Source organism: Lepidochelys kempii, chromosome 12 (assembly GCF_965140265.1).
Source record: "Lepidochelys kempii isolate rLepKem1 chromosome 12, rLepKem1.hap2, whole genome shotgun sequence".
NCBI classification, from domain to species: Eukaryota; Metazoa; Chordata; order Testudines; family Cheloniidae; genus Lepidochelys; species Lepidochelys kempii.
Genome location: NC_133267.1, coordinates 6,929,578 through 6,957,474, shown reverse-complemented (window position 1 = coordinate 6,957,474; position 27,897 = coordinate 6,929,578). Strand labels below are relative to the sequence as shown.

Genomic DNA, 27,897 nt, shown 5'->3' with positions numbered 1-27,897 from the left:
GCATGAGAGCACTTCCTTCTCTGCTGCACAACGCTGTCTGTGCAGCTCGGGGACTCGACGCTGCTCTCAGACAGGATGCATTGTGCAGTGATCTAGGCAAAGAGTGAGGGACAGGAGACCATATGCACTAAGGGCAAAGGGAGAAACAAACCTGCTTGAGGAAGTCACCATCCTGCATGAGACTGCAAGTAAGTCCTTTGGTTTGAACTGTATTGGTCCAGTTCTGATCTTGCATGCAGCAGAGTAAATCAGAAGTTGCTCCAATGCAATTACACTGTGTAAAACCGGTGTGAGAAGAGATCAGGCCCACTTATATTGTGATTTGTGGTACCCTCAAAGGCTCTCCTGGAGCCAAAAGAGGCAAATGGGGTTGTCAGCCTCTTTGATGCAGCCTGTGAAATGCCCAGTGTATTAAAGGAAACAGGGAAAAGTGTCAGACCCTAGAACTGATCATCTGAGTTGGAGTGTGCGGTGGGTAACATAGGAGTGAGCAATACAGAGAGATGACTGGACTCTCACATCAATGCTCTGTCTTAGGGGTTCAAGTGACACCTATGTCTGGAATATCTAAGGGTATGTCTAGGCAGCTGGTCCATGCCAGCTGTCTCAGCCTCGCAGGGCTTGGGCTAAGGGACTATTTAACTGGGGTGTAGACATTTGGGCTCCAGCTGCACCCCAAGCTCTGGGACCATCCCACCTTGCAGGGTCCTAGAGCCTGAACCCCAGCCTGAGCACGAATGTGTACACCACAATGAAACAGCCCTTTGGTCTGAGTCCTGCGAGCCTGAGTCAGCTGGCACGGGCCAGCTGCAGGGTTCTGATTACAGGGTAGACAGACCCTAAGTGCTCAACAGGTTATTTCTAACTGCAAAGGGCTGCTCATAGTGGATCCAGCTGTTTGCCTCTCCCATGGGAGCTTCCAGTTCTTTCTTCTTATGCCCCCCGCAACCCTATGTCTGCTGGGGAGCAAAGGGGTTTTCTTCCTCCTTGTCCAGTTTTTCCCTCCCTTTAAGCTGTTTCGTTGGGAAGGAGGGAGGTGCAGCGTACGAACCCCAGCGGGAGGAGGGTCACAGTTGTGCTTCTGGGGGCTTCAACCACCTTCCCTTTCTCTCTGGCTAAAGGGCAGTGGATGCTGGAACCGTGTTCTGCTGTAACACGTAGTCCTAGGAGGAGGAGAAGGTGAGCAGCACTGTTCTGTTTCGTTTTTTAGCACGCTGCATCTTGAAGCGAGAAGAAGGGCGGGGTGGGGGGGTGATATGGCTACCCTGGAGCTGGAATTTCCAGCGCAGGGAGACGTACCCCTGCTAGCTCTGATGGTGCTAGCATACTAAAAACAGCAGCGTAGCCGCCCCGGCGGCACAGGGTGTCTCGGTACAATCCCACCCAAGCTCCTGGGCGCGTCTTCAGGGGACTAGCCACCTATGTAGCTGCAGCTATACTCCTATTTTTAGCCCAAGCGCTCGGGCGTACGTCTACCCGAGCCAGAAGTTACACTGCCAGCTGCAGCCTGGACATCCCCTGTGTGTCTGGCGGTAGGAGAGGCGGAGTTCACCCTTTGCTGGGAAAGCCTCAGCCCCGGTTCTCTGGGAGCACTGGGCAGCCCCTGGGGCAAGCCAGGCTGGAGTTCAGCCTTCACTCTCTTTGAAGCCCAAAGCCTGAGCTCTGTGCTGGAGAGCATGCTAGGCCACAGAGCATGGGAGTTGTCACAGCTCCCAGCTAGGGGAACCTTGGCTCTTGAGTTCCAGCTGTAACAGCTCTTGCTTTTAGCTTTGGAGGTCCCTGATTCCATCCTCGGTGTGTCAGCCAAGATAGCCACTGTCCCATGACAGCACCCTCTGAGCAGCGCTCCCTGCCCCAGCTTCTGCTCCCACTCAGCTGTAGGCCAGACTTCCACGGCGAGGAGCGTCTGCCCCACGCAAAGCCCAGCCTCTGCTCCATCGATGGAAAGACTTTTTTCCATGGGTCCAAGTGTGTACAGTGAAAATGACATTTACCAATAAAAATCTAATCCTTCCAAGCCCACTTGTGGGGGTTGGGTAGCTTTAATCTCTCGCTAGGCTCTACAGCAGCCCCACCAGCACAGGCTGTCGGGAAGACGTGCGGAATCAGCACGTCTCCCTTTCTGGTCCGTGCCAGGTTCTTCCAGGGCCCCAGGATGGAAATGGGACTGACAACAACTTGTGCCACTGCGGTCACGCCCCTGGTGGACTTTCTGCTCCTGGGGGCTACAGCCTGGGTTCTGCTGTTGCACCCAGTGGGCCCAATTCTCCGCTCACTTGGAACGATGTAACTCCGCCAGCTTCAGTGGGGTTACTTCTGATTTCCAGTTAGAGTCTGAAACTTACTAAGAAAATGAAAAGCGAAACTTACTATTAGTGACTGTAATAAAACAACTCGACCGATTTTAAATCCCAAACCACTGCACTGAAGCTCAAGACTAGCTGACGACGTCACTTGATCACATAGAAAGAGTGCTCAGACTAGCGTAGCAAAGTAACTCTTTTCTCTGCAAAAAGAAAAGGAGGACTTGTGGCACCTCAGAGACTAACCAATTTATTTGAGCATTCGGGGGTCGCATAACTAGTTAATTCTGATAACGAACGAGACTCTGGCATGCTAACTAGTTATGCGACCCCCGAATGCTCAAATGAATTGGTTAGTCTCTGAGGTGCCACAAGTCCTCCTTTTCTTTTTGCGAATACAGACTAATACGGCTGTTACTCTGAAACCTCTCTTTTCCTCTGTTTGATTTGTACCTATTTTCAGACATGCTTACTAGCCAGTTGTGTTTCTAAATATTGCTGCATACCAGTATGCTGCTGTCTATTTCCTTTCCATGGCCTAATAAGGTACAGGCAAAAGTTAAGTAAAGTGCTTGGATCAAAGTTGTGCTCTCCTGTGCAAAAGAGGTTATAAGTGGGTATTTGTGTCTACTTTGCTGTTACATTGGAATCACTATTTATTGCATTATATGTCTGTATTGTTTCATATTAGTTTAATATTTCTGACTGTATTTTGGGGACTGGTTTACCTGTGCCCTGAAGATGCCACTCTACGTGGCAAAAATTAATTTATTTTTCCCCTTGGATTGTACATTAAAGTAACACATATGAGCTGTCCAATGACAAATGGATTTGGGGACTGCCTGGCTCAGAAAATAAGCATGGGGAACAATGGAGCCTATCACCTCTAGATTGTCCATTCTAATCTGCTCCAGGCTGCAAACCACAATCAGCTGGAGCCTCTGTGAAATGAAAGGCTGGTCTCAGTCCAGTTTTTAGTGGACACATGTCCACATCATTACAGCCATCCCCCTAATTGCCATGCCTGTGGCATCCTTCTTGGAACTCTCACTAGTGAAGACTAAAGGGCCATGGTGACTGAACTATCATCTCTGAGCTGTGGAGAGAGGATCCCGGCAGCTTTGAACTGCATTAGCAGGGCAGTGAGGGGCGAGTGGGGGTACTTTCACTGCTGCAAACACTGATGATAATCCTCAGCCCTTTAGGTAGGCGTTTTTCATCTGCAGATGACAAAGTATTGCTCAAAAGGAGGTCAAAGTCCTTATCCATGGTGTATAGACAGGGAAATTAAGGCCCAGGGACTTGTCAGAGAGAATCAGTAGCAGAGTTGGGAGTAAACACAGGTCTCCTAATCTGCAGGCCAATGCCCTGTTCATGGGAGCACACCACCTCTCCAGGCAGCCAACAGCTTCCGACTCCAAGACCATCAGTCCAGCCCCTTGCAGAAGAACTGAGATATTGTTTAAAATGTATCAATACTTTATATTGAAAATTCATACTGAAAAATATATCATTGAATACAGTGAGCATATAAACAAAGCTTAGGGAAGGGAAGGTCCCTGGACAAAGGAGCTACCCTAAAAAAATACCTATCCTTCTATTGCAGATTTTTGTATAGTCACCATGTTTACAGGTAACAAGGAGCAGGGCAGGAAGGGGAAGTTTTTACCTTGCTACAACTTATTTCATTCTCAGAGCGTATCTTTCACCCTTATTACAAGTGTACTTCCTCTTCTAGATGTAAGCAGTAAACATGCATGTTTTGCTGGGCCAGCACCAGCCCTCCTTGGGTTGCCAATTCCAAGATCACATGAGCTACCTTTAAACTTTCAACTCATCTGCCAACAGTTTACACCATGTTAACTGCTGTCTGTGAGACATTTGTCATTGTGTGAGCTATAAATAGCTAGTGCGTAGTTAGAGTAAGAGCGAAACGAGGAATTGGAGAGACGCTTCACTGCACTCTACGAAATTCTTTCTTTTGGGGCACACAAGTCACTCAGTTGCCAGCCTAGGAGCAGGATGGGTTTATTATTTGTACTACAGCCAAATCTACTGCCCAACTAAGACTGAGCTGCTATTGTGTTAGGCTTTTGCACATACATAGGAAGAGACAGGCCCTGCCCCCAAAAGCTTATAATCTAGCAAGATAAGAGACAAAGAAAGCAGCATTTAAGGAGGGCAGAGAGATTAAGTGACTTGCCCAAGGTCACAGGAGACATCAGTGACAGAGCAGGCGATTGAATCCAGATCTAAGGTCAAGCCCACTGCCTGAAACACAAAACCACCAGCTGCAATTCAAATAGACGATTTCTAGTCCCATCAGTGGAACTCTCACTGCTAAATTCTCTCACCCACTGGTTCCAGCTGTTAGAGCGCTTTCCCTTCACCCTCTCCCCTGGTTCTTGTCACATAGACAGAAAGCAGAAGACCAGAAGTCCAAAGCGCAGACAATGTGATGTTCATTGGGGTTACTTTCCAAGCAAGCATGTTCCGAAGCCCTTCACACCAGTCGGGCTTATCTCTATACGCCGGAAGAGTCTGTTCCCCAGTGTTTCCTTCCCAGTTCTGATGCCACAGAGCATTTACCCCGTGTCCCCCTTCCCAGCTCTGACACCACAGAGTGTTTACCCAATGTCCCCCTTCCCAGCAGAGCCTTGCCTGTGTCCCTGTTCCCCGTTCCCTATTCCCTGTTCTCATTCCCCCCTTAGCAAACATGATTCCAAATTCCCTTCCCCCCACTTCCTGTTTGACTCCAGTTTATACAGTAATATTCTCAGCTATATCTTAACCAATCATTTTACTGAAATTTAACTAACCAACCCTAACATATTGTAACATAATTCTCTAACCAGTTATATCCCACTACCCTAATTAACTTACATCTAGCAAAATTAAGGATACAGCAGACAGAAACAATTAGTTAACAATTGTTAACCTATCCAACTATATACTCAGAAACAATTAGAGAACCAGACAGATTAACAATAGAAAAGTGGGAGCCATAAAGCTAAAACAATACAGAAATGAGGGTTTCACAAGCACAGTCCTTGAGAGGTTTCAGAGTAACAGCCGTGTTACTTGAGAAGTGATTTCTTGCCAGACAGGATGCTAGCAAACTAAGTTTTCTTCAACCATCTTAAGATCTGTTTCTTTATCTGGTGGTGATGGGCACTATCAGGACAGAATCATCTTCCTAACAGCCCAATACCACCTTATTTCAGTGTGACTGGTTTGGGATGGGAGGATGTGACTGGTCGCTTCCCAGTTTAGGGCTGCCCCTGCTGCTTAGCCAAAGGCCTTAGCCTAAGAACAGGGCCTCAGACTATCCTAGTGAGAGAAGGCCCATACACGGGCAGACTGTGGTTTTGATTCTCTGTTTTTATACCTCTATAACTAGCTAAGTGATAAAAATACACCTACGTTCTTAAAGTAGAGGCCTTTACAGGCAGGCCAGCATCACATTAGCTAAGAATTCCATCAATCTACACTCAGAGAATATTGCTAAGTCACCAGGGCAACGTCACCTGAAACGACTGCGCACAAGAGCACCAAACTAACGGGGCTCTTGGCTACCCTCCCTCTCAGTCCCAGACACTGGATATTATTGCAATCTATTATAAAACCAGGAGAATTTCAGCAAATCACAGTGCAGAAAAAAAAAAATCAAATGTTCTCCTCACTGCAAACACTCTTGGTCAGTCCAATGATACCTTTACCCAATCAAGGCCATGGAGCTGCCTGGATCGAAGAAGGGGCAGAATTTGGTCCTATATGTCCAGCCTGGACTCCTTTTCCCCACAGGCCACTCCCTCAACAGTTATTTGTTTTAGCCACACCCACTGGCAGTTACTCTATTCCCCACCCTCAAGGTGGGATCCCTGGAAAATGCCCAGAAAGCAGAGGTTCTGTCTAACCCTTGCAAGGCAAGAAAAACTGTGACACTGTCTAATTAAAACGTAACCATGCAAGCCATTATTGCTACCACTGCTATATAATGGCAGCAAATCTTATACAAAATATAACTCGTGGCCAGAAAGGGTTAACCAGCCTGCAGGCTGAATGACCCAAAGCCCACTTTTAAAGGTATGCGAATGGTAATGAGGGCCGTTCATGCTAAGTAGGCTAGAACTTTGAAATGCAAACCTGTATTGTTAGAAGTTAGATGGAATACTAATTATGTGTATTTTAAATGCTACTCCTGTAAACAGACAGTTCCTGTCTGCTACTAAGTCAGGGATCAAAAGGGAATATTAACATTTAGATGAATCTTGGGTAAAATAATGTCATTGTCTATATGTCTCTTTTAAGTTTGTAATAGACTGCCTAATGGGTAAATTGCCCTTCTATGCTGATTTGCATAACTAATTACTGGTGGTGTTTAGAAAGCAGAAGTTTACATCAAAAGCCTATTGTTTAACCAGGACTGTGTGGTCAAGTGGATGCTAGAACACTGTATAAAAGATCCGTGGGTCCAGATTCTGTCATCTCAGATCTGCTTAGGCTTCATCAGGGGAAGTTTGAGTCACAAGACTGAGGTCCCAGTTATGCTGGTACGCCCTGAATACGAGATACGGACATTGGACTATAACCTATGAACTATTTCTAAAATAACTCTTTGCAACTATAAAGCTCACCATCTCTGCTATGAATCTGTACCTAAGTAAACTGAACTCATGTCTGTATGTTAGGGCTGTCAAGCGATTAAAAAAAATTAATTATTTTTATTGCGAGATTAATCACAATTAATTTTGATTAATTGCACTGTTAAACAATAATAGAATAGCATTTATTTAAATATTTTTGGATGTTTTCTACATTTTCAAATATATTGATTTCAATTACAACACAGAATACAAAGTGTACAGTGGTCACTTTATATTTTTTATTACAAGTATTTGCACTATAAAAAAACAAAAGAAATAATATTTTTCAATTCACCTAATACAAATACTGTAACGCAATCTCTTTATCATGAAAGTTGAACATACAAAGGTAGAATTATGTACCAAAAAAACCTGAATCCAAAAATAAAACAATGTAAAATTTTAGAGCCTACAAATCCATTCAATCCTACTTCTTGTTCAGCCAATCGCTCAGACAAACAAGTTTGTTTATATTTGCAGGAGATAATGCTGCCCTCTTCTTATTTACAGTGTTACCTGAAAGTGAGAACAGGTGTTCTGATGGCACTGTTGTAGCCAGCGTCGCAAGATATTTATGTGCCAGGTGCACTAAAGATTCACATGCCCCTTTATGCCTCAACCACCATTCCAGAGGACATGCGTCCATGCCGATGACAGGTTCTGCTTGATAACAATCCAAAGCAGTGCGGACCAACGCATGTTCAGTTTCATTATCTGAGTCAGAGGCCACCAGCAGAAGGTTGATTTTCTTTTTTGGTGGTTCGGGTTCTGTAGTTTCTGCATCTGAGTGTTGCTCTTTTAAGACTTCCGAAAGCATGCACCACACCTTGTCCCTCTCAGATTTTGGAAGGCACTTCAGACTCTTAAACCTTGGGTTGAGTGCTGTAGCTATCTTTAGAAAATCTCACATTGGTACCTTCTTTGCATTTTGTCAAATCTGCAGTGAAAATGTCCTTAAAATGAACATGTGTTTGGTCATCATCTGAGACTGCTATAACATGAAATATATGGTGGAATGCAGGTAAAACAGAGCAGGGGACATACAATTCTCCCACAAGGCATTCAGTCACAGATTTAATTAACACATTTTTTTAATGAGCGTCATCAGCATGGAAGCATGTCCTCTGAAATGGTGGCCAAAGCATGAAGGCGCATACGAATGTTTAGCATATCTGGCACATAAATACGTTGCAATGCCAGCTACAAAAGTGCCATGTGAACACCTGTTCTCACTTTCAGGTGACATTGTAAATAAGAAGTGGGCAGCATTATCTCCTGTACATGCAAACAAACTTGTTTTGTCTGAGCGACTGGCTGAACAAGGAATAGGACTGAGTGGACTTGTAGGCTCTGAAGTTTTACATTGTTTTGTTTTTGAGAGCAGTTATGTAATAAAAAAAAGTCTACATTTGTAAATTGCACTTTCACAACAAAGAGATTGCACAGCGGTACTTGTATGAGGTGAATTGAAAAAATCTATTTTTTGTTTATCATTTTTACAGTGCAAATATTTGTATGAAAAATAATATACAATTTGATTTCAATTACAACAATACAATATATGTGAAAATGTAGAAAAACATCAAAATATTTAATAAATTTAAATTGGTATTCTATTGTTTAACAGTGTGGTTAAAACTGCAATTAACCACAATTAATTTTTTTTAATTGCGCTTAATTTTTGAGAGTTAATCACGTGAGTTAACTGCGATTAATTGACAGCCCTACTGTATGTATATTGATCTTTTAACCATACTCTCTCTCTCTCGTTTTTTTAATACATTAGTTAATAAGAATTGGCTGTAGCGTGTATTTGGGTAAGATCTGAAACATTCATGTGTCCAATCCTTTGGGATTGGTAGAATCTTTTCTTTTATATGATAAAATAAGATTTACAGAAATCATCATATTTGACGTGGGTACCTGGATGGAGGCCTGAAGCTGGATCACTTTAAGGGAACTGTGGTGTTTGGACTTCTGAGAAACCAGTGAGGTTATAAAGAAGCTGTTTTATGCTGGCTGGGTAAATCTAAGTATTGGAATATCCACCAGCTTTTGGGGAATTACTTGCCCCATTCTTTGCAGTTCACCCTAATTGAGGGACCACAGCTAACCCCCACTGGGACCCCGGTCACAAAAACTCTGGGCTTCTTGCTGCTGCAGCTCATTGAATCTGCTCTTGTCTTGCTGTGTATCAGGAATAACACTAATGCACAGTGGAGTGCACTCAAAATAAAGGGCCCTGGCTGTTGTCAGCAACATTCCCTCTTTCCCCTAGTCTAATGGTAAATGGAGCCGCTCCCTGTCATGGAAGGAGATCCAATCCTTGAGTTGTCTTTGGAACTAAGCAGCAAGGGTTAGAAAGAGACAGGGTGTGACAGACACACAGTTCAGGCCTTCCTGAATGTGGTTACCACTACTAAGATTATAATCAGAATCCTAATCTTCTGTTTAGTGTCATCTGGTAAACCACCATGCTGGGTACAGCGAGGACTATATCAGAGAGTTTAAAAATGCCCTGCGATATGCCCCCCCCCCCCATGGGCTTTGGATCATTTATTTAGATTGTAAAATGCACAGAGCAGAGATTATATCTCCTACTGGCTCGTACAGCACCGTCTGTGCACATTGTCAGCCCTTTAACAACAGTGGTAATTGAATCCAGAAAGCAGAGCCCGTATGTCTCTTGCAGGAGATGAGCTACATTTCGAGCACTACACGGAGGGACTCACCCTTGCGGACCGGCCTCTTCTTGTATCTTGCTGCTCTTCTGCTCCAACAAGCAGGTATGGATATTTCTTTATTTGGAGCTCTGACATCTCTGCTGTCCTTTCGCCTAGAAGGCCACCCTGACATCTGCTGATGGTGATTGCACCAACCTGGGGACAAGTCTGGCACCCCGGTCAAAGCCCCCCACATTTGCTCTCATGGGAGTCGCTGAGTGATTGCAGTCACTGACGCTTTCCGGCCAAATGTTTTGTTTCTGACGAAGTGGCCTTTCCCAGACAAAAAAAACAACAACAACAAAAAACGGGTTACACACACACACACACACGTGCAGCTGCAGCAATGGAAGGTCTCTGTGGATCCGGGGGCACGTGGGGAGTTGTGGTGGGAATCAGACTCCGTGAAAGCAGCAGCGTGCAGGGCTCACCTCAAGCCCCTCTTTCATCTCCCCAAAGGCCTTTGCGACCCTCCTCCCTGCCCTGGTGCCAGGCCACTTGCTCCAAGTACAAATTCATTCATGAGGTGCAGCTTTAAGAATACTGCAGGGCAGGGAGGGAGCCCTCACGGCCTTAGCCCAGAAGCAGGAGGGGGTGCTGTTTATCTAAGCCAAGGAGAGGTGTGGGGAGCTCTTCCTCTGCTTTCCTCATGCTCTCCTGAACACCTTTACTCGAACCCCCAAGATCGGTCAGGTGGTGGCGTGTCATGGGAGGGCACAGGGGTCAAACCTCCCCTGCACGGTGCTGTCGCTCTGCCCATCCTGACATGGCTCATTTCCCTCCCAGACCCCACAGGGGCCCAGGAACGCTGTCAGGGAGCCACACAAGTGGGAAGGAAGAAGGAGGAAAACGTGGTGGCTGACATGGACAGCTACATGGAGAAAGGATGCTCTGCACAGCATAGGAAGCTGGTCAGGTGAGTGGGGAGCACGCACAGGGGGCTTTGCCAGACTACACTCTGGGGCCAGCTCCCTGAGTCCATCTCCTGCAGCTGGGGAAATTTCCAGAGAGGCGTTTTGAAGCCGAACACGGTGCTTTGATCAAATGGAAATTTGAGTGAGAAAACCAGGTTGTGTCAAAAATTGGGGGCGGGAGGGGTTGACAAACTAAAACCTTAGCGATAAAACAAATCGGTTTTCAAAAAAAAGCCCCCCCCCCAGATTTTTTTTCCCCCACAGAACGTTTGCCACAAATTAACATTTTTCTCTTTGGCTGAAATGTTTGAAAGGGGAGAACAATTTATTTCTAGCTGGATCCACAGCCTCCCTCAATGTCTAAAGCAGGTTGCAAACCTCGCTCCCTCCTCATAACTCCCCAGGGAAGCGGCTCAGTCTCATCACCCCCATTTTACAGATGGGAAAACTACCCTGCAAAGAAAAGCCCGGGGCACCAAGTCTTGGTGACAGGATCAATTGACCTGGGTGTGTGGGGCTCAGGCTGCAGAGCGAACAATAGCAGCCGAGCTCTTCGGATTCGTGCTGGAGCCCAGGCTCCAAGATCCTTCCCCCTTGCTGGGTTTCCGTGCCCAGAAGGTCTCAGTAGTGCTCTAGGGCTGCTCCGAGCGCTCAAAGGTTCATTGTGTCAGAGGAATGGCTAAGCTCAGAGGAGGAATTAAGATCCCCATGTAAGCAGCTTCTCCCAGACCGCTCTACAGTCCATAGACTCAACGCAGACAGCCCAGAGAGAGAGGGGGAGAGACAGGATTTGCTGAAGGTTTTTAGGGCTAGCACAGAGGAAGAGGAGAGTCAGGGTTAGCACAGGGGGCAGAGAGGTGAAGGGGAGGAGGTGGAAAGGGCTGGGGTTCACTCACCAGGGTAGCTGTGTGGCCTCAAGTAGTACAGCACCGGGTCCATGCCTCGTGGGCCAGCTCAGGGAAAGCAGACAGCAGGCAAGCGAAGCTGAGACACCCTTAGAATCCTAGAATCACAGAATCTCAGGGTTGGAAGGGACCTCAGGAGGCCATCTAGTCCAACCCCCTGCTCAAAGCAGGACCAATCCCCAACTAAATCATCCCAGACAGAGCTTTGTCAAGCCTGACCTTAAAAACTTCTAAGGAAGGAGATTCCACCACCTCCCTAGGTAACGCATTCCAGTGTTTCATCACCCTCCTAGTGAAAAAGTTTTTCCTAATATCCAACCTAAACCTCCCCCACTGCAACTTGAGACCATTACTCCTTGTTCTGTCATCTGCTACCATTGAGAACAGTCTAGATCCATCCTCTTTGGAACCCCCTTTCAGGTAGTTGAAAGCAGCTATCAAATCCCCCCTCATTCTTCTCTTCCGTAGACTAAACATCCCCAGTTCCCTCAGCCTCTCCTCATAAGTTATGTGTTCCAGTCCCCTAATCATTTTTGTTGCCCTCCGCTGGACTCTTTTCAATTTTTCCACATCCTTCTTGTAGTGTGGGGCCCAAAACTGGACACAATACTCCAGATGAGGCCTCACCAGTGTCGAATAGAGGGGAATGATTACGCCCCTCGATCTGCTGGCAATGCCCCTCCTTATACATCCCAAAATGCCATTGGCCTTCTTGGCAACAAGGGCACACTGTTGACTCATATCCAGCTTCTCATCCACTGTAACCCCTAGGTCCTTTTCTGCAGAACTGCTGCCTAGCCATTTGGTCCCTAGTCTGTAGCGGTGCATGAGATTCTTCCATCCTAAGTGCAGGACTCTGCACTTGTCCTTGTTGAACCTCATCAGATTTCTTTTGGCCCAATCCTCCAATTTGTCTAGAGCCCTCTGTATCCTATCCCTGCCCTCCAGCGTATCTACCTCTCCTCCCAGTTTAGTGTCATCCGCAAACTTGCTGAGAGTGCAATCCACACCATCCTCCCGATCATTTATGAAGATATTGAACAAAACCAGCCCCAGGACCGACCCTTGGAGCACTCCACTTGATACCGGCTGCCAACTAGACATGGAGCCCTTGATCACTACCCATTGAGCCCGGCAATCTAGCCAACTTTCTATCCACCTTATAGTCCATTCATCCAGCCCATACTTCTTTAACTTGCTGGCAAGAATACTGTGGGAGACCGTATCAAAAGCTTTGCTAAAGTCAAGGAATAACACGTCCACTGCTTTCCCGTCATCCACAGAGCCAGTTATCTCATCATAGAAGGCAATTAGATTAGTCAGGCATGACTTGCCCTTGGTGAATCCATGTTGACTGTTCCTGATCACTTTCCTCGCCTCTAAGTACTTCAGAATTGATTCCTTGAGGACCTGCTCCATGATGTTTCCAGGGACTGAGGTGAGGCTGACTGGCCTGTAGTTCCCAGGATCCTCCTCCTTCCCTTTTTTAAAGATGGGCACTACATTAGCCTTTTTCCAGTCGTCCGGGACTTCCCCCGATCACCATGAGTTTTCAAAGATAATGGCCAATGGCTCTGCAATCACATCCGCCAACTCCTTTAGCACTCTTGGATGCAGCGCATCTGGCCCCATGGATTTGTGCTCATCCAGCTTTTCTAAATAGTCCCGAACCACTTCTTTCTCCACAGAGGGCTGGTCACCTCCTCCCCATGCTGTGCTGCCCAGGGCAGTAGTCTGGGAGCTGACCTTGTTCGTGAAGACAGAGGCAAAAAAAGCATTGAGTACATTAGCTTTTTCCACATCCTCTGTCACTAGGTTGCCTCCCTCATTCAGTAAGGGGCCCACACTTTCCTTGACTTTCTTCTTGTTGCTAACATACCTGAAGAAACCCTTCTTCTTACTCTTAACATCTTTTGCTAGCTGCAACTCCAAGTGTGATTTGGCCTTCCTGATTTCACTCCTGCATGCCCGAGCAATACTTTTATACTCATCCCTATTCATTTGTCCAATCTTCCACTTCTTGTAAGCTTCTTTTTTGTATTTAAGATCAGCAAGGATTTCACTGTTAAGCCAAGCTAGTCGCTTGCCATATTTACTATTCTTTCTACACATCGGGATGGTTTGTCCCTGTAACCTCAATAAGGATTCTTTAAAATACAGCCAGCTCTCCTGGACTCCTTTCCCCCTCATGTTATTCTCCCAGGGGATCTTGCCTATCAGTTCCCTGAGGGAGTCAAAGTCTGCTTTTCTGAAGTCCAGGGCCCATATTCTGCTGCTTTCCTTTCTTCCTTTTGTCAGGATCCTGAACTCGACCATCTCATGGTCACTGCCTCCCAGGTTCCCATCCACTTTTGCTTCCCCTACTAATTCTTCCCGGTTTGTGAGCAGCAGGTCAAGAAGAGCTCTGCCCCTAGTTGGTTCCTCCAGCACTTGCACCAGGAAATTGTCCCCTACGTTTTCCAAAAACTTCCTGGATTGTCTGTGCACCGCTGTATTGCTCTCCCAGCAGATATCAGGGTGATTGAAGTCTCCCATGAGAACCAGGGCGTGCGATCTAGTAACCCTTGCTCTCCTTCAGGGCATCTCAGCTGAAGGGGGAACTAGTGAGGAGGGACTGATGAAGAAAAGCCAGGCCCTCTGTCCCAGTCCTGGTCAGCACAGCCCATATCAACTACTTTGTATCCAGATTTGGGAAGAAAGCAACACTGCTAACCATTGGAATTTTCTGTGGGATGGCTCGTCTGTTTTTCGACCAGATCCAGTTATTTCTAAGTATAATTCTAAAGTTGGGCACACAATATAATACAGACTCGGATCTGCCCCACAGTCCCCTACAGACCGGAAGCCTCACGGACAGGCTTGGCACAATCTCCCAAATGAGGCAAGCCCAAAGAAAACCCATTCTGTCGTTTGTGTGAGGAACGTTTCAAGCTGACGGTGACAGGGTCCGATGTTTGAATCTGTCTCCAGTTTTAGTGCCCCTAGTCTGAGGCAACCTCTAACGGTGACGATACCTTCTGGACGTGATCTCAAATACACATCTTCAGTGTCTCTGCCTCTTTCTTATCCTCATTCACTCCCTTGTTCATTCCTTCCTCCTCCTATTATCTGCCCCAGCCCCGGCCTCTCTGATCTTCTCTGCCCCTCTGAGCATGGATTCTTGTTTTTCATGCTAGGTTAAAACAGTTAGAACAGAAGCTGTCGGAAGTCCGTTTCCGAGAGGACAACTTCACTGTCATATGCCCCAACATCCAGACTTTCATATTCAAGATTAACGAGCTGTTCCAAGGGCTGAATCTCACCAGTGAGTTACTACAGGTCAGTATCCACCTTGCTCTAACAGCCAGGGGCTTTGCTTTCTAATCACTCTTCCCAGCACAGGGCCTCTCATACGGACAGCATTCTGGCGCACAGAACGACAGCACAAGCTTTCGTTTCCACGGGAGTCTGATCTCTAGTTCTAGTCCCCCATTTCTCTGTCTCCCCTGATCCATCCCACCTGCCTCTTCCTCCTTTTTTGGCCGAGTGCCTAAAGTAAGATCGACACAGGAACGATTTCTGGAGGAGACCTGATTAGTTTAGTTCCTTCCAGCTTGGTTCCCTCCTTGCTCAGCGGGCAGCGCTGCAGCTCACCAACCACAAGGAGCCCCATTTGCATCTTGGTTGAAATCGTGTTGGGATCAGGCCCCCATTGTGCGGGGCAGCGGACAGACGTGGACGCGGAGACATCGTGGCGAATGGAGGTGTTTGTCGCCCCTCGAGTAGCTGGTCCATAAAAAAGTTTTAGGAACCAGCTACAGCGCTTCACTTCGTTCTTTAGCTCAAGGGATGACAATTCATGCTTTTAGTGCAGACGGTCCTGGGTTCAAACCACACCGTTGGCCCAGATGGGTTCAGGGACATGAATAAATCTCTCTCCCTCCAGCTACAACCACATCTGACCCAAGCACTGCTCTTTTCATCCTTGCCTCATTTCACTTCGCTCTCCCTCCGCTATCATTGATCTAACGCGGACGCTGTGCTTAGCTCTTTCCAGCATGCTGGCATGCAGGGTGTTTGAAAGATGCTACAGGTATTACTGAGTTGCACTGCAGCCCCCTGCGATCACTCTTTCAGCACTTGCTTCTTGTAATCGTAACCTGGCATGTGTCAGTTTGTGCCTGGGAATGTTTCTGCTTCAACCTCGCAGCCCAAGCCCAGAACCCAACACTCCATGCATTTCCCAGCTACACTGGCGAAGAAAGGCCGGAGTCGAGCTGCAGAAACGAAACTCGTCTGCATTTATCTCAACACCCCTTGCCTGTTCCAGGTTAGACACTCTGAAGATTTACCAGCGCGGGTGGGTTGGGGAAGCGGAGAAGAGACATTAGTTTGCATGTATGCAGCCCCTTTCTTTCGAAGAGCTGTCCAGACTAACGCACCAGACTGTACACATGGGGCCCTTCCGCAACACCGAGATGCAGATGAAGCAGGGCAGCTGCTTAACAGCACACAGCAGCCCTGCATGACGATTAGCTCATTTATGGCACAGAAGTCGAGAGGAATGCCTTATCCAATTGGAAGTGCAGGGGAATTTAGAGAGGGCAAGGGCCCCAGGTATTTTGGAATTGTCCCAGGGGAACACCCTCTTCTGGTAATTAAAGCCCCAGGAAGTTGTAAAGATGAGGTCAGCCCATGGTCAAGCAATAGCCAGACTTGTCTGGCCTTGCTCACCAATGGGCCCCTCTGACCAACGCTAAGAAAATAGCTTCCACTAGCGTTTCAATGAGATGAGCAGGACGGTGTCTCTCGCCCACACCGTCTATCGAGCTGGATCCTTTCATTAACAGCATAGGACATGCCGGTGCCCACAACACCCACACATGAAGCATAGAGGAATCTTAGGTATAACATGGGAAGCAGCAGTGCAAACTTCTCTGTGTAACCCCACTAATATGCATTGTGAAGGGACCCCTCTTGGAGTGGAAGGGTAGCTCGGCCTCTGACCATTCCGTCCATTGCCTCCCTGATGAAATGGTTAAGCATCGTGGTGTGGGAAGTTTGCAATGTGAGCACCTGCCTGCTAGGAACTGGATTGAGACCAACAAACTCATTGCACATAGGCCATCAGATTGCCCATGGATAGGAGCAGCGTTGATCATCTGCAGATGAAAGGCTCCCTATCCCAGTGACCTCTCCCCTCCTGGTAATAGTCTTTATGGGTCTGTGCATTGTTTCTTCTGCTCTGGCTTTGCAGGACGGGAAGAACAGCTCCTTGCTGAACAATGACATCTTAGGGGCCACCCTTGAAAACGTCACTGTCACCGGCCTCAGTGAGCCTGTGGAGATCCGGTTCTGGCATAACACCACACTGGTGAGCTGGTGGTCATGGCCCACAAAGGCATTTAGCTGCAGCTATTGCTCTCTGGGCAAGGGAAGGCAAATCCCTCTCCAGGGCCCTGGAGAGGGGAGGTCAGTGTAGCTGAAGTCTCAGGCCTCTTGAAACCCAATGGGAATTCAACCTGCTGCTTGAAGGGTGGATTTGGGCCAGTATCTATCTGCCTTGGTGTGCAAAGAGGTGAGAGCGAGCGCATAAGGAGCTCCCCCTCCCTAAGCCCTGGCACCGTTAACTGCCTGGGATCCCAAAGGGGAATGTAATTCCTGCTCCCTGCTAGCAGTGTGCTCAGGTGCTAGGAGCCTGGCAGGGAATGGCAGGCTAAGAGCAAGATCGCCCCTGCTCTATACCACCCAGTAGAACAGGCCTGGCCTGGAGGAGGGAGCATGCCACTTCCTCGAAGGGGATGCAGCGGGCCATGCCCGTGTGTGCTCCCTGGGAGGAGTTCTAGCTGAGGCAGAAGCTGTAGCAGGAAACAGAGTGGCTGCTGCAGGGATGGAGTGGGGCTTTTGAAATGCTTCTCTCCTCCTCTGACCTCAGCTGGAACTACGGGAGAGAGGGGGGAGGTCCTGGCTCATTGCAACCAAAAAGGCATGTGGGGGTTGGTTTGCTTTTAACCACAAACCCAGTGCAACCCCACTGCCCCTGCCAACTCTTCTCTGCGAAGTATTGCTGAGACTCTGAGGGTCAGCCCACATGCAAGGTGCCTTTGTCCGGACTGGGGAGCAGGTGGGAACCTTTGAGCGGGAGAGACATGCCCGCCAAGTGGGCATGATGCAATGTAACCAAACTGTGCAGACGTAGGAGGAAGCCATTTGACTTTTTGTGCTCTCGGGTATATGGGAAACATGTCAGAGAGCAGCAATGAACCGATTCCGGGGATTTAGAGGAAAAGATTGCGAAGCAGAATGGACAAATGACGAAGGAGCTCTAAGACAACTGCTTGATAAGTATGTAAGGCCAGATCCTCACCTGGTGTAAATCTGCTTCAGGGAAGCTACGCTAATTTACACCAGCTGAAAATCTAGGTGTAAGCAGGGGGAAAGAAAGAAAGGAGCGTAAGGTACTCCAAAGGGGTATTACTACTCCAAGGGGTTATTATTACTAACTCAGAGTAATGGGATAAAACTGAGTAACTATCAAATATTTCCTCACTCCACTGCGGAATAGTCTCCCAAGCGATGCAGTGGATTCCTGTGATGGGGCTTTATGTGAACAGTGGGTTGGAAAAAGAGCTGGGAAATACGCTGTAGGGACCAACGCTGCATAGGCAGGAGGGACCAGGCACCAGGCTTTCCCCTAACGAGCCCAGGGTACATACATTGCTTGGAACTAAGGGAGCACAGACACCTCACCGTGTGCCTCATGTTTTCTCCCCCCGCCCCCCAACCAGGATAACTCAAATGCGACCTGCGTCTTTTGGGTGGAAGGATCAGGTAATTATGACACTCACTGCATCACGTGGTACACGTGCGAGAGAAACCACTCAGGTAGTTACAGTTCACTCCTGCCCTGGGTTCAGGTAAAGCATCCCCAGAGCTCAGTGGTGCCTGCAAAGGTCCATCTGCCAGGCTCCTGGAGAGAGAGTGCATGCTTGCAAGGAACGAGGATGGTGGGAGTCATTCAATGGAGAGCGCATTGCCTTAGACACCAGGGGGACCTAAGGACCAAACATGCAGCTGCAATCTACCAGACAGACTCTGGGGTTTCATGCTAGGACCATCCCTGTCTGCTGCCTGACTGTACTCACCACAGCCACCTTGCCAGGAGAACTTGTGAACCCCGACCTCCCTTGGCTCCCAGCGACAAGCATCCTCCTGCCATCCCAGAGCGGCAACAAGCTGCTCCGTGCTGCTTGCGGAGAGGCCCCCACACTGTGCACAGAGCCTTGCCGATCGTAGGGCTATATGGAGACCCACAGTGGCACCTACTGGAAGCCTAAACCCCACATCCTTCAGGGGGTTCCCGAGCTAGTGCCATTATCATGCACAAAGGGGGTGGAGAGCGGGCCCAGGTCAGCCAGAGCCACCTGCAAACAGCCAAGCAGGGCGCGGTCACCTCCCACAGGCTTGTGAAAGCAGCTCCCGTTTTTATGCCCTGCTTCCGAGGAAGGAGTCATCTAGAGACCCAGGGCCATAGAATTTAAGGCCAGAAGGGACCCCCAGATCTTCTAGACTGGCCTAATGGATCATCGGCCACTAAAAACACAACCAAGCACCAAACCACCACCCGTAGAGCGGGATGTTACAGGCCTCAGAGACTGAACAACTGTGCCCCGCAGGCAGAGACAGGGACTCGGGTTCCACCAGGGCCCGGGGCCCCTGCAATGGCTGGGAATTAAGTGACCTGCCCCCGCACGCTGCAGAAGGCAGCGAAAAACTGCTCCAAGGTCCTTGCCCCTGAGAACTGGAGGCTCCCTGCTCTTTAAGAGGGCCTGTAGGTGCCCAGGGCTGGATCTTAGGGGACTGCCGGGGAGGGTGCAGGGCGGCGGGACAGGACGCAAGCTGTCCCTCTGGTGCAGGATTTGGGAGCAGCCTGGGGGACATTTTGTCCTGCTCGCTTTATTCCTTCCCTCCACTGTATGCCTGCCAACAGCTCTCCAGGGTTCGGCACCAACCCACGTGAGCCCTAGTGCTGTGTAGCCTTGAACCACAGCCACCCCAAACCCAACCCTGATCCCAGCGCCGGCCCATGTCTAGCGTCAAACACCCCCATGCCGCAGTAGCAATACCCGAGATCACACCTTGCCCCACACTCTGATTGTTTTTGCTGTTGGAGACGGGGGGGGGGGTAACATTTTCAAAAGTGCCAAAGCCCCACTGAAAATCAATAGGCCTTGGGCTCCTAAGTGAGTTGGTGCTTTGGGAAATGTTGCCTACGGGCTTTCCCGAGGGTCTGCCTCACGGCTCTGCGGCCAGGGGCTGCTTTCCTTAAGGCCGTTTCTCCCTCTTGCAGAGAACGGCAACCTGGGGAACTGGAGCAGCGTGGGCTGTGAGACCATCCACGAGGACAAAGTGGTGCTGTGCCTGTGTAAACACCTCACCTACTTTGCCGTGCTGCTGGTAGGAAGGCTGCTGCTCCCCTGCGGCTCTTGCTCTGTTTGGGGCTGTCTGCTCCCCCCACAGCCATCAGACACAGTCTTTGCTCCCTCTCAGTCCCTGCCTCTCAGGTGCGCTAACCCAGTGGTTTTCAAACTTTTTTTTCTGGCCACCCAGTTGAAGAAACTTGTTGATGCCCACGACCCAGCGGAGCTGGGGATGAGGGGTTTGGGGTGTGGGAGGGGCTCAGGGCTGGGGTGCGGGGGTGAGGAGTTCAGGATGTGGGAGGGGGCTCTGGGCTGGAGCAGGGTGTTGGAGGGGGTCAGGGCTCTGGGGTGGGGCTGGGGATGAGGGATTTGGGGTGCAGTAGGGGGCTCTGGGTTGGGTGGGGGGGTCAGGGTTGGGGCTTACCTCAGGCAGCTCCTGGTCAGTGGCGGTGCTAAGGCGGGCTTCCTGCCTGTCCTGGCACCGCGAATTGCTCTGCGCCCCAGAAGCGGCCAACAGCAGGCCTGGCTCCTAGGCGGAGGCGTGTGTGGTTCTCGCCCACAGGCACTGCCCCCCAGCTTGGTTCCCAGCCAACGGGAATGCGAGGCCGGTGCTCGGAGTGGGGCCAGCGCACGGAGCCCCGTGGGCCCCCCGCCTAGGAGCCGGACCTGCTGCTGGGGTGTAGCGTGGTGTCAGAACAGGCAGGGACTAGCCTGCCTTCGCTGGGCAGCACCGCCTATGGGACTTCTAAAGGCCCAGTCAGTGGTGCTAACCAGAGCCGCCGCGACCCAGACATTGGGTCGCGACCCACGGTTTGAGAACCACTGCTCTAAAGCACTTATCCCTGTCCCAGGGCGGTTTCCTGTTTTCATTCTCCTGACTCATTCCCCATCAGCCGCTCTTAGCGGCTCATTTCCCCGAAGCGGAGCTCCACCATAAGGCCCTGCTTCCATTTCCCTTTCCTCCTTCACGCCCGCCCTGCAGGGGCTGACAGATGCTCAGGGCCATCCTCTGGGGTCGCCTCAGTTACACTGGGGGGAAGAGGTGTGCACACGCGTGTACCCCCACAAGGGTTACACTAGGACACACGCTGCCCTGCCCCCCCGCCTTCTCCCCTTTCCTCTTGGACCTGCTGATCAGCTGCTTTTAACTACCTGAAAGGTGGATCCAAAGAGGATGGATCTAGACTATTCTCAGTGACAGCAGATGACAGGACAAGGAGTAATGGTCTCAAGTTGCAGCGGGGGAGGTTTAGGTTGGATATTAGGAAAAACTTTTTCACTAGGAGGGTGGTGAAACACTGGAATGGGTTACCTAGGGAGGTGGTGGAATCCCCTTCTTTAGAAGTTTTTAAGGTCAGGCTTGACAAAGCCCTGGCTAGAATGATTTAGTTGGGATTGGTCCTGCTCTGGGCAGGGGGTTGGACTAGATGGCCTCCAGAGGTCCCTTCCAACCCTGAGATTCTATGATTCTATGATCAACCCATCTCACCGGGTCAGGACAGGGGTTGAGCTTTGAGACGGTTCCTCCTGTCCCCCTCGGAGCTCTGGAAGGGGAGAAGACATAGGACAGAGGCCAGGGACATCCAGCCTCTGGGATGGGTGCCAAGCTGGGGGGTGGAACAGGCTCCAGGCCTGAAGAAGCTGGAGGGGGTTGAGGGGAGGCCAGGGTGGCCGTGAAGGCCGAGTACCAGTGCCCAAGGGCTGCGTTCATTCCCCTCCTCATCCCATGCAGAAAATCTCCTCAGCGCCCATAGACGAGGCCATCCTGGTTCCTCTCACCTACATCTCCATGGTGGGCTGCAGTGTCTCGGCCGCTGCCTCGCTTCTCACCATCCTCCACTACCTCGCCTCCAGGTAACCCCGTTGCTGTGCAGAGCGGCTCCCGCCCGGGGTGCCTAGCTGAGTTGAATCAACAGGGGCTCCCTCAAGAGAGATGCTAAACCAAATTCATCCCTGATGGGGACGCCCTCCTGAGGCCCCTGGGGTTACACGCAGGATAAGGTTGGCCCTTTTTGGAGAGTTACACTTGCCATTCCCCCCCCCCCCACGCCCAGGATGTCACGTTCCTGCTTGAATTTCTGCACCGTTTGCCCATCTGCTCCCAGGAGGGATCCAGTTATCCCTCGCCACATCCCTCGCAGCAGAGACGAGACAGGGGCCAGAGCCGCAGCAGGTGTCCAGCAGCCGCGCTCCATTGAAATCTATGGAACAATGCCAGCACACAGCAGCAGAGGATCTGGCCCAGGGCTTGGCTCTCATGAATTCTTCACTGAGGCTGCTGGACACAGACAGATCTTGTGGTTTTCTGGCTTTTTAGCTCCCATCCTCACTCAGGCCTTGTCTACACTAGAAAAGGTTTGCTGGTACAACTATGCCAGCCAACCTTACTAGGGTAGGCTTGGCCAGGGCCAGCTTAACTCTCCTCTGGGTCTGGGGCTATTAGATTTTGTGGGGCTACTGTATAGAAGTCTTTTTCCTGGGTGCAAGAGGGGGCAGAGTGTTGGGGTGCAGGAGAGGGTGAGGGGTCTGCGAGGGAGTGTTGGGATGCAGGAGGGGGTGCGGGGTCTGCGAGGGAGTGTTGGGATGCAGGAGGGGGTGCGGGGTCTGGGAGGGAGTGTTGGGGTGCAGGAGAGGGTGAGGGGTCTGGGGCAGAGTGTTGGGATGCAGGAGGGGTTGTGGGGTCTGGGGCAGAGTGTAGGGGTGCAGGAGAAGGTGCGGGGTCTGGGGCAGAGTGTTGGGGTGCAGGAGGGGGTGCGGGGTCTGGGAGGGAGTGTTGGGGTGCAGGAGGGGGTGCGGGGTCTGGGAGGGAGTGTTGGGGTGCAGGAGGGGGTGAGGCGTCTGGGGCAGAGTGTTGGGGTGCAGGAGGGGGTGCGGGGTCTGGGAGGGAGTTTTGGGATGCAGGAGGGGGTGAGGGGTCTGGGGCAGAGTGTTGGGGTGCAGGAGAGGGTGCGGGGTCTGGGAGGGAGTTTGAATGTAGGAGAGAGGTTCTGACCTGGGGCAGGGGGCTGGGGTGCAGGATGGGGTGCGAGGTGCAGGCTCCAGCCGGGAGGCACTTACCACAAGTGGCTCCCCGCCGGTGGCGCAGCAGGGCCCAGGCAGGCTGCCTGCCTGTCCCGGCCCCACGCCACTCCCAGAAGCTGCTGGCACGTCTCTGTGCGCCCCTGGAGGGAGGGGGGCAGCGTGTCTCGGTGCGCTACCTGAGCCTGCAAGTGCTGCAGTGTTGGGGGCAGGGGCAGCGCGCTGAGCCGCCTCCCACCCCGCCAGGGGCCGCAGAGACGTGCCAGCAGCCAGCCGGGGCCAGGGCAGGCAGCCTGAGCGCCCCGGAGATCGCTGCCTGTGATTTATTTTTCTGGGAGCCCCCTTGAGCTGGGGCCCCGGGCTGCAGTCTCTAAAGCCCCTGATTTAATCCGGCCCTGGGCTCAGCTGTACTGCGACTGGTATCGCTTATGCCTGCTGCCCGATGCACTTTGAACGGCATCGATGCGAGGGGTTTGGCCTGTAAAGAAATAGAATAAAAGCGAGACATTGCTAGAGTCACCGATGGTTCGAATACAGACCTGGCCTCACGCAGTGTGCCCTGCCTGTGGATTGCCACGTGGTCTTGTGGACTCAGCCCCCAAGGAAGGGGCATGACATTTCCAAACACCGCCCCAGCCTGGGCCCTCTCAAGAGGGGACACGGCTCTGGCATTCTCCGGCAGCACGCGCTGACTGGAGGGGACGTCCCAGGTGGAGGGGCTGGGTGCGGCCGGAGTGGACTGCGATCCCTGCTTCGCACCCGCCCCGTCCCCATTTCGAGGGCAGTCAGAAGGAGCCGAGTTCCATTTGCGGTGTTCATTTTAGGAAAAAGAGCAGAGATTATACAACCAAAATCCACATGAACCTGCTGGGTGCCCTCTTCTTGCTGAATGCCTCCTTCCTGCTCAGCGAGCCCCTGGCCTTGGTTCACGCCACATGGCTCTGCAAAGGCACTGCTGCCTTCCTGCACTACTCCCTGCTCTGCTGCTTGACCTGGATGGCCATTGAGGGCTTCCACCTCTACCTGCTCTTGATCAAAGTCTACAATGTGTACATCAGGAGATACATCCTCAAGCTGTGTGCTGTTGGCTGGGGTAAGTGCAGGGTTCTCTACCCAGAAAGATGCCTCCCTCACAACCCACGAGGAGCTCTGTCCCTCCTGCCAAAACCACAGCCCTTCCCCTGCACTCCCTGCAGTGTCACCAGATTCCAGTGAGAAATGTATCCACACGTCCATCACTCAAGATCTGGGGGGAGGTCAGAGCCAGGCACTGGCCCGTGGGAGGGAGGTGGTCCACTGCTGATCAAAGTGCTACTTTAGCTGTATTCTGAGAGCCAGAGGACCATGGCTCTAGAATTATATAATAATTGTCTGTCTGCAATACATTAGCTTGTTGCATAGTAGGGGCTGGTTGCAGAGTTTATATCCAGATTTGGGTTCCAATCCCTCCCCAAATGCTCAGGGGTTTTGATGGGGCCCACCTCTCATGTCTGCGTTTTCCATGCATGACAGGGGTGTGCGGGAGGAAATCTACAGTGCCCTACCAACATCTAATATAAGACAGCCTGGTTTACCTGGAGTGTGCTGGGACAGGAGAAACTTTTTTGAGGGACATAACTGCATCTTGCTCACAGAGCCATGACCTGCCTTTGTGTTTCTGCTCTCTAAAATGGCCCCTTATTCCATCACCACTTGTCTCATCTGCCTTACTGGATTTTTCCTTCCTCCAATATACTTCTCTTCCTAGGGCCCCAGGACCAACTCCTTCGTATGCTACCCAGTTTCCTACCCTCCAATTACTTGCGTTCTTCTTATGTATTCCCATCATGTTCAATCATAGCTTAGTCAGTGTTTATCTCCCACCCCCACAGGACTGCCAGCCTTAGCTGTGGTTAGCATTCTCATCTTCAAGGAAGAGGCATATGGGCTGCACATAATTGAAACCGACACAGGCTACAACAATGCAACTATGTAAGTGTTAGCCATGGGTTTGATAGTCCACACACAATCACATTCTGCCATAATGGGGGACCAGTAGGCGTTGAGGCTGGGTTCCTAGTGGTACAGTAGGTCTCCTAATCATTAAAAGCTTCTGTTCTCCACAGTCCCTCCTGGTTCTTTTCCACGTGGTCCATTCTTCTACAGAATGCAGGATAAAAAATGTTCTCCTGAGCCTTGTATCCTACCTCCAAGCACTGTGCCCTCCATGGAATGCTCTGATCAGATCCATGGGCAACGACGATTAAGGCTATGGCTAGGCTACAGAATTTACGGAGGTACAGAAGCTCTCCTGCCAACATAGCACTGTCCACACCGGTGTTTAGGTCATTGTAACTTACATCACTCGGGAGTGGCTTATTCACACCCTGCAGTAACATAGGCTATGTACACACAACAGCGTACGTCAGTATAAGTTAAGTCCAACTCTCCAAAACATGGTGACTTTCCCGGGTGCATGATGCTGGTTTATAACAGTTGTGCCATTTAGTCAGCATTGTCCTCTTTCGGCCTGTCCCAGGATTGTGGTATGGTTTGAAAACTACAGTGCCATTCACACATCACTAGACCATTTCTGGTGGATGGTGCTGTCCTCTACCCAGGGCATGCTCCTATTCCCAGAGGCAGTGCAATTTTGCAAGTATGTTGCCCTTCCCAAAGAACAGGGCAGGTCTCCAAAGCATGGTTCCAGCCCAGAACCACAGTGCCGTTTCCCCACAGATGGTGCTGCTCCCTATGCACTGGTGCTGAATTCCCATCTCAGCTATGGCACGATAGGCTTCCCCCAACATGAAACCCTTCCCAGGCACTGCTGTGGTCCCCCCTTTCCAAGGCAAATTAAAGCCTGAACTCACCAGCAATACTAAGCAGCCCAAAAAGCCTTTCCACCCCATCCGAGACAGATATCCCTTCTGTCCTCCTCATCCGGAATCCCGTTTGCTGGCACGCAAAGCGGCTGGCTCCCCAGCAGCCTTGCACGGATGTCTGCTACCCTGTCTGGGCTCTGACCACAAAGGCCTGGATCCCAGGGGCCCTGCTGGAATGGTGTAATGCTCATGGCATGGTGTCATTCCCAAAGTAAGACATCCCTCCTCAGTCACGGGGCCAATCCCCACAGTGTAGCATCATTGTCATCAGCATACAAGAGTCTCCTCCTCTTCTCCCACAGGTGTTGGATCACAGATAAGGCCCGGGATGTTCATTACTGCCTCAACCTGGGCTACGCTGGTATCACCATATTCTTCAACACGGTCATCTTAGTCACCGTCGTGAGGATGCTGAGGAAACTGAGATCCAACGTGAACAATCAGAAAGAACAAGGGAAGAAGGATCTGGTGACAGTGCTGGGACTGACATGCCTGCTAGGAATGACCTGGGCACTGGCCTTCCTCAGTTTCGGTGTCTTCTTGATTCCTCAGCTCATCCTCTTCACTATCATCAACTCCCTCCTGGGTCAGTGAGGTTGCAGGAGCACAATGCTCAGGCAGTGGGATGAATGGGATGGAAGCAGAAGTAGCTTAAGACCTGAAGCAAAGCCCTGTCAATGGGGATTCTGCAGATGGAGCCTCAGACGGCACAGCTGGCTTAACTCCAGGTTTCTATTACCACTGATTTAGGAGCAGCAGAGTCCCCTCAAGGTTTCTGCTTGCTCCTGGTCATTGCCGTTATAAGTAGCACAGTTCTCAGCCACCACCGGATCAGTGCACTTCTGCTGCTTCTGCCCCCACCTCTGAATCTAGGAATGGCAAGGAGTGGGAAGGGGAAAGGACATGGAGGTTGCTGTGAGGTCAGAAGTCAGAGGGCCCTGCTGCTATGTTACTCCCTTATTGCCATGGGCACCACAGAGCAACCCTAGCGACCGAAGGCTTACAATGTGCTTTCCACCTGCAGGGTTCTTCATCTGCCTCTGGTACTGCGCCATATGCCGCCAGCTAGACACCAGCTCCTCCACCGGAAGCTCTCAGGTGACAAAATAACCAGGCCAGCCAGATAAACTGTGCTCCCAAAGGGGCACAGCTCACCCGCCCTGGAGCAGATTCACTTGCTGGAACAGGCCTGCCTCAGTTGGCCCAGGCAGGTCTGCGCTTCTGATGGGGGATTTAGCAAGGAGAGAGAGACTCCTCAGTGCCTTCACACACAAGGCAACAAATAGCGCGACAATGAGTCTTCAAAGCAGCTTATGCAGAGTTTGTCAAGTAGGCAAACAGGACCTGGGGCATAGCACAGACCAGCATGTTCTGTACACGAGTGAGACTGAGGGGTATCAGGAAAGTCACTCTCACAGCACAGGGAATTGCTCTTCCCTAGGAGGCTATAGGCAGACAATGCTTGGGGCGTTGATTCCTCCTGCTTTGCACCTTGTGTCTTTATTTATGCCTGAGCACAGTGAGTGCAGAGAGGGTGTACATCGCTACCGAACCAGACCTCCCCACCCACTCACACCAATGGTAACGTCGTACAATTACTTCAGACACACACCACAAGGGGCAAAGCAAGGAGAATCAGAGCCTATGTGCCTATCCTCCTCAGGAAGCTATAAACACCCTGGTTTGGTACATTTCCTTTTCAAATCATGTGATGATTCCCCCATCCCAGTCACTTCACCGTGGAGAGAGATTCTATACTCAGCTAACTGCCCTGGCACAGGCCCCTACCATTAAATGAGAGGATCTGTTAGCAGTACGGGGCTAATGACATACATCAGAGCAGTTCTGATTCCCTTCAGTAGGGGGCAGTGGTGTAAGCAGGTTCGTGCACACACCGACTTGCTCACCCCAACACCAATTCATTATGAACAAATCAGATCCACCCAAACACCCTGACTTTCGAGGAGACTGAAACCCAAATCCTAACCCCGCTGCTCAAACCCATCTCGGATTTAAAGAAGACAGGTGAACAATCGAGGAAGGAGATGGAAGAAAACTGCAGAAAGGAAAGAACTAGAAATTGGAGAGGAGGAATTACAGAGCAGGGCAATAAAGAAACAGACAT

At 50.5% G+C, this 27,897-nt stretch overlaps 1 protein-coding gene across 1 annotated transcript; it reads left to right on the top strand.

Moving 5' to 3' along the window:
• Positions 1–27,897, top strand: ADGRG5 (adhesion G protein-coupled receptor G5). Its single transcript, XM_073308441.1, has 13 exons — positions 1–188; positions 9,642–9,735; positions 10,459–10,588; positions 14,668–14,809; positions 15,681–15,800; positions 16,728–16,844; positions 18,259–18,301; positions 19,821–19,927; positions 21,623–21,744; positions 23,733–24,001; positions 24,780–24,879; positions 26,075–26,358; positions 26,797–27,897. The coding sequence occupies exons 1-13, from the start codon at positions 177–179 to the stop codon at positions 26,880–26,882; spliced, it is 1,626 nt and encodes a 541-aa protein (XP_073164542.1). The 5' UTR covers positions 1–176; the 3' UTR covers positions 26,883–27,897.

Coding starts and splice junctions, on each gene's coding strand:
- ADGRG5 (XM_073308441.1), top strand. Junction 15,801..16,727: donor ACACCCCTTGCCTGTTCCAG/GTTAGACACTCT, acceptor CTGGCTTTGCAG/GACGGGAAGAACAGCTCCTT. Junction 18,302..19,820: donor CTTTTGGGTGGAAGGATCAG/GTAATTATGACA, acceptor TCCCTCTTGCAG/AGAACGGCAACCTGGGGAAC.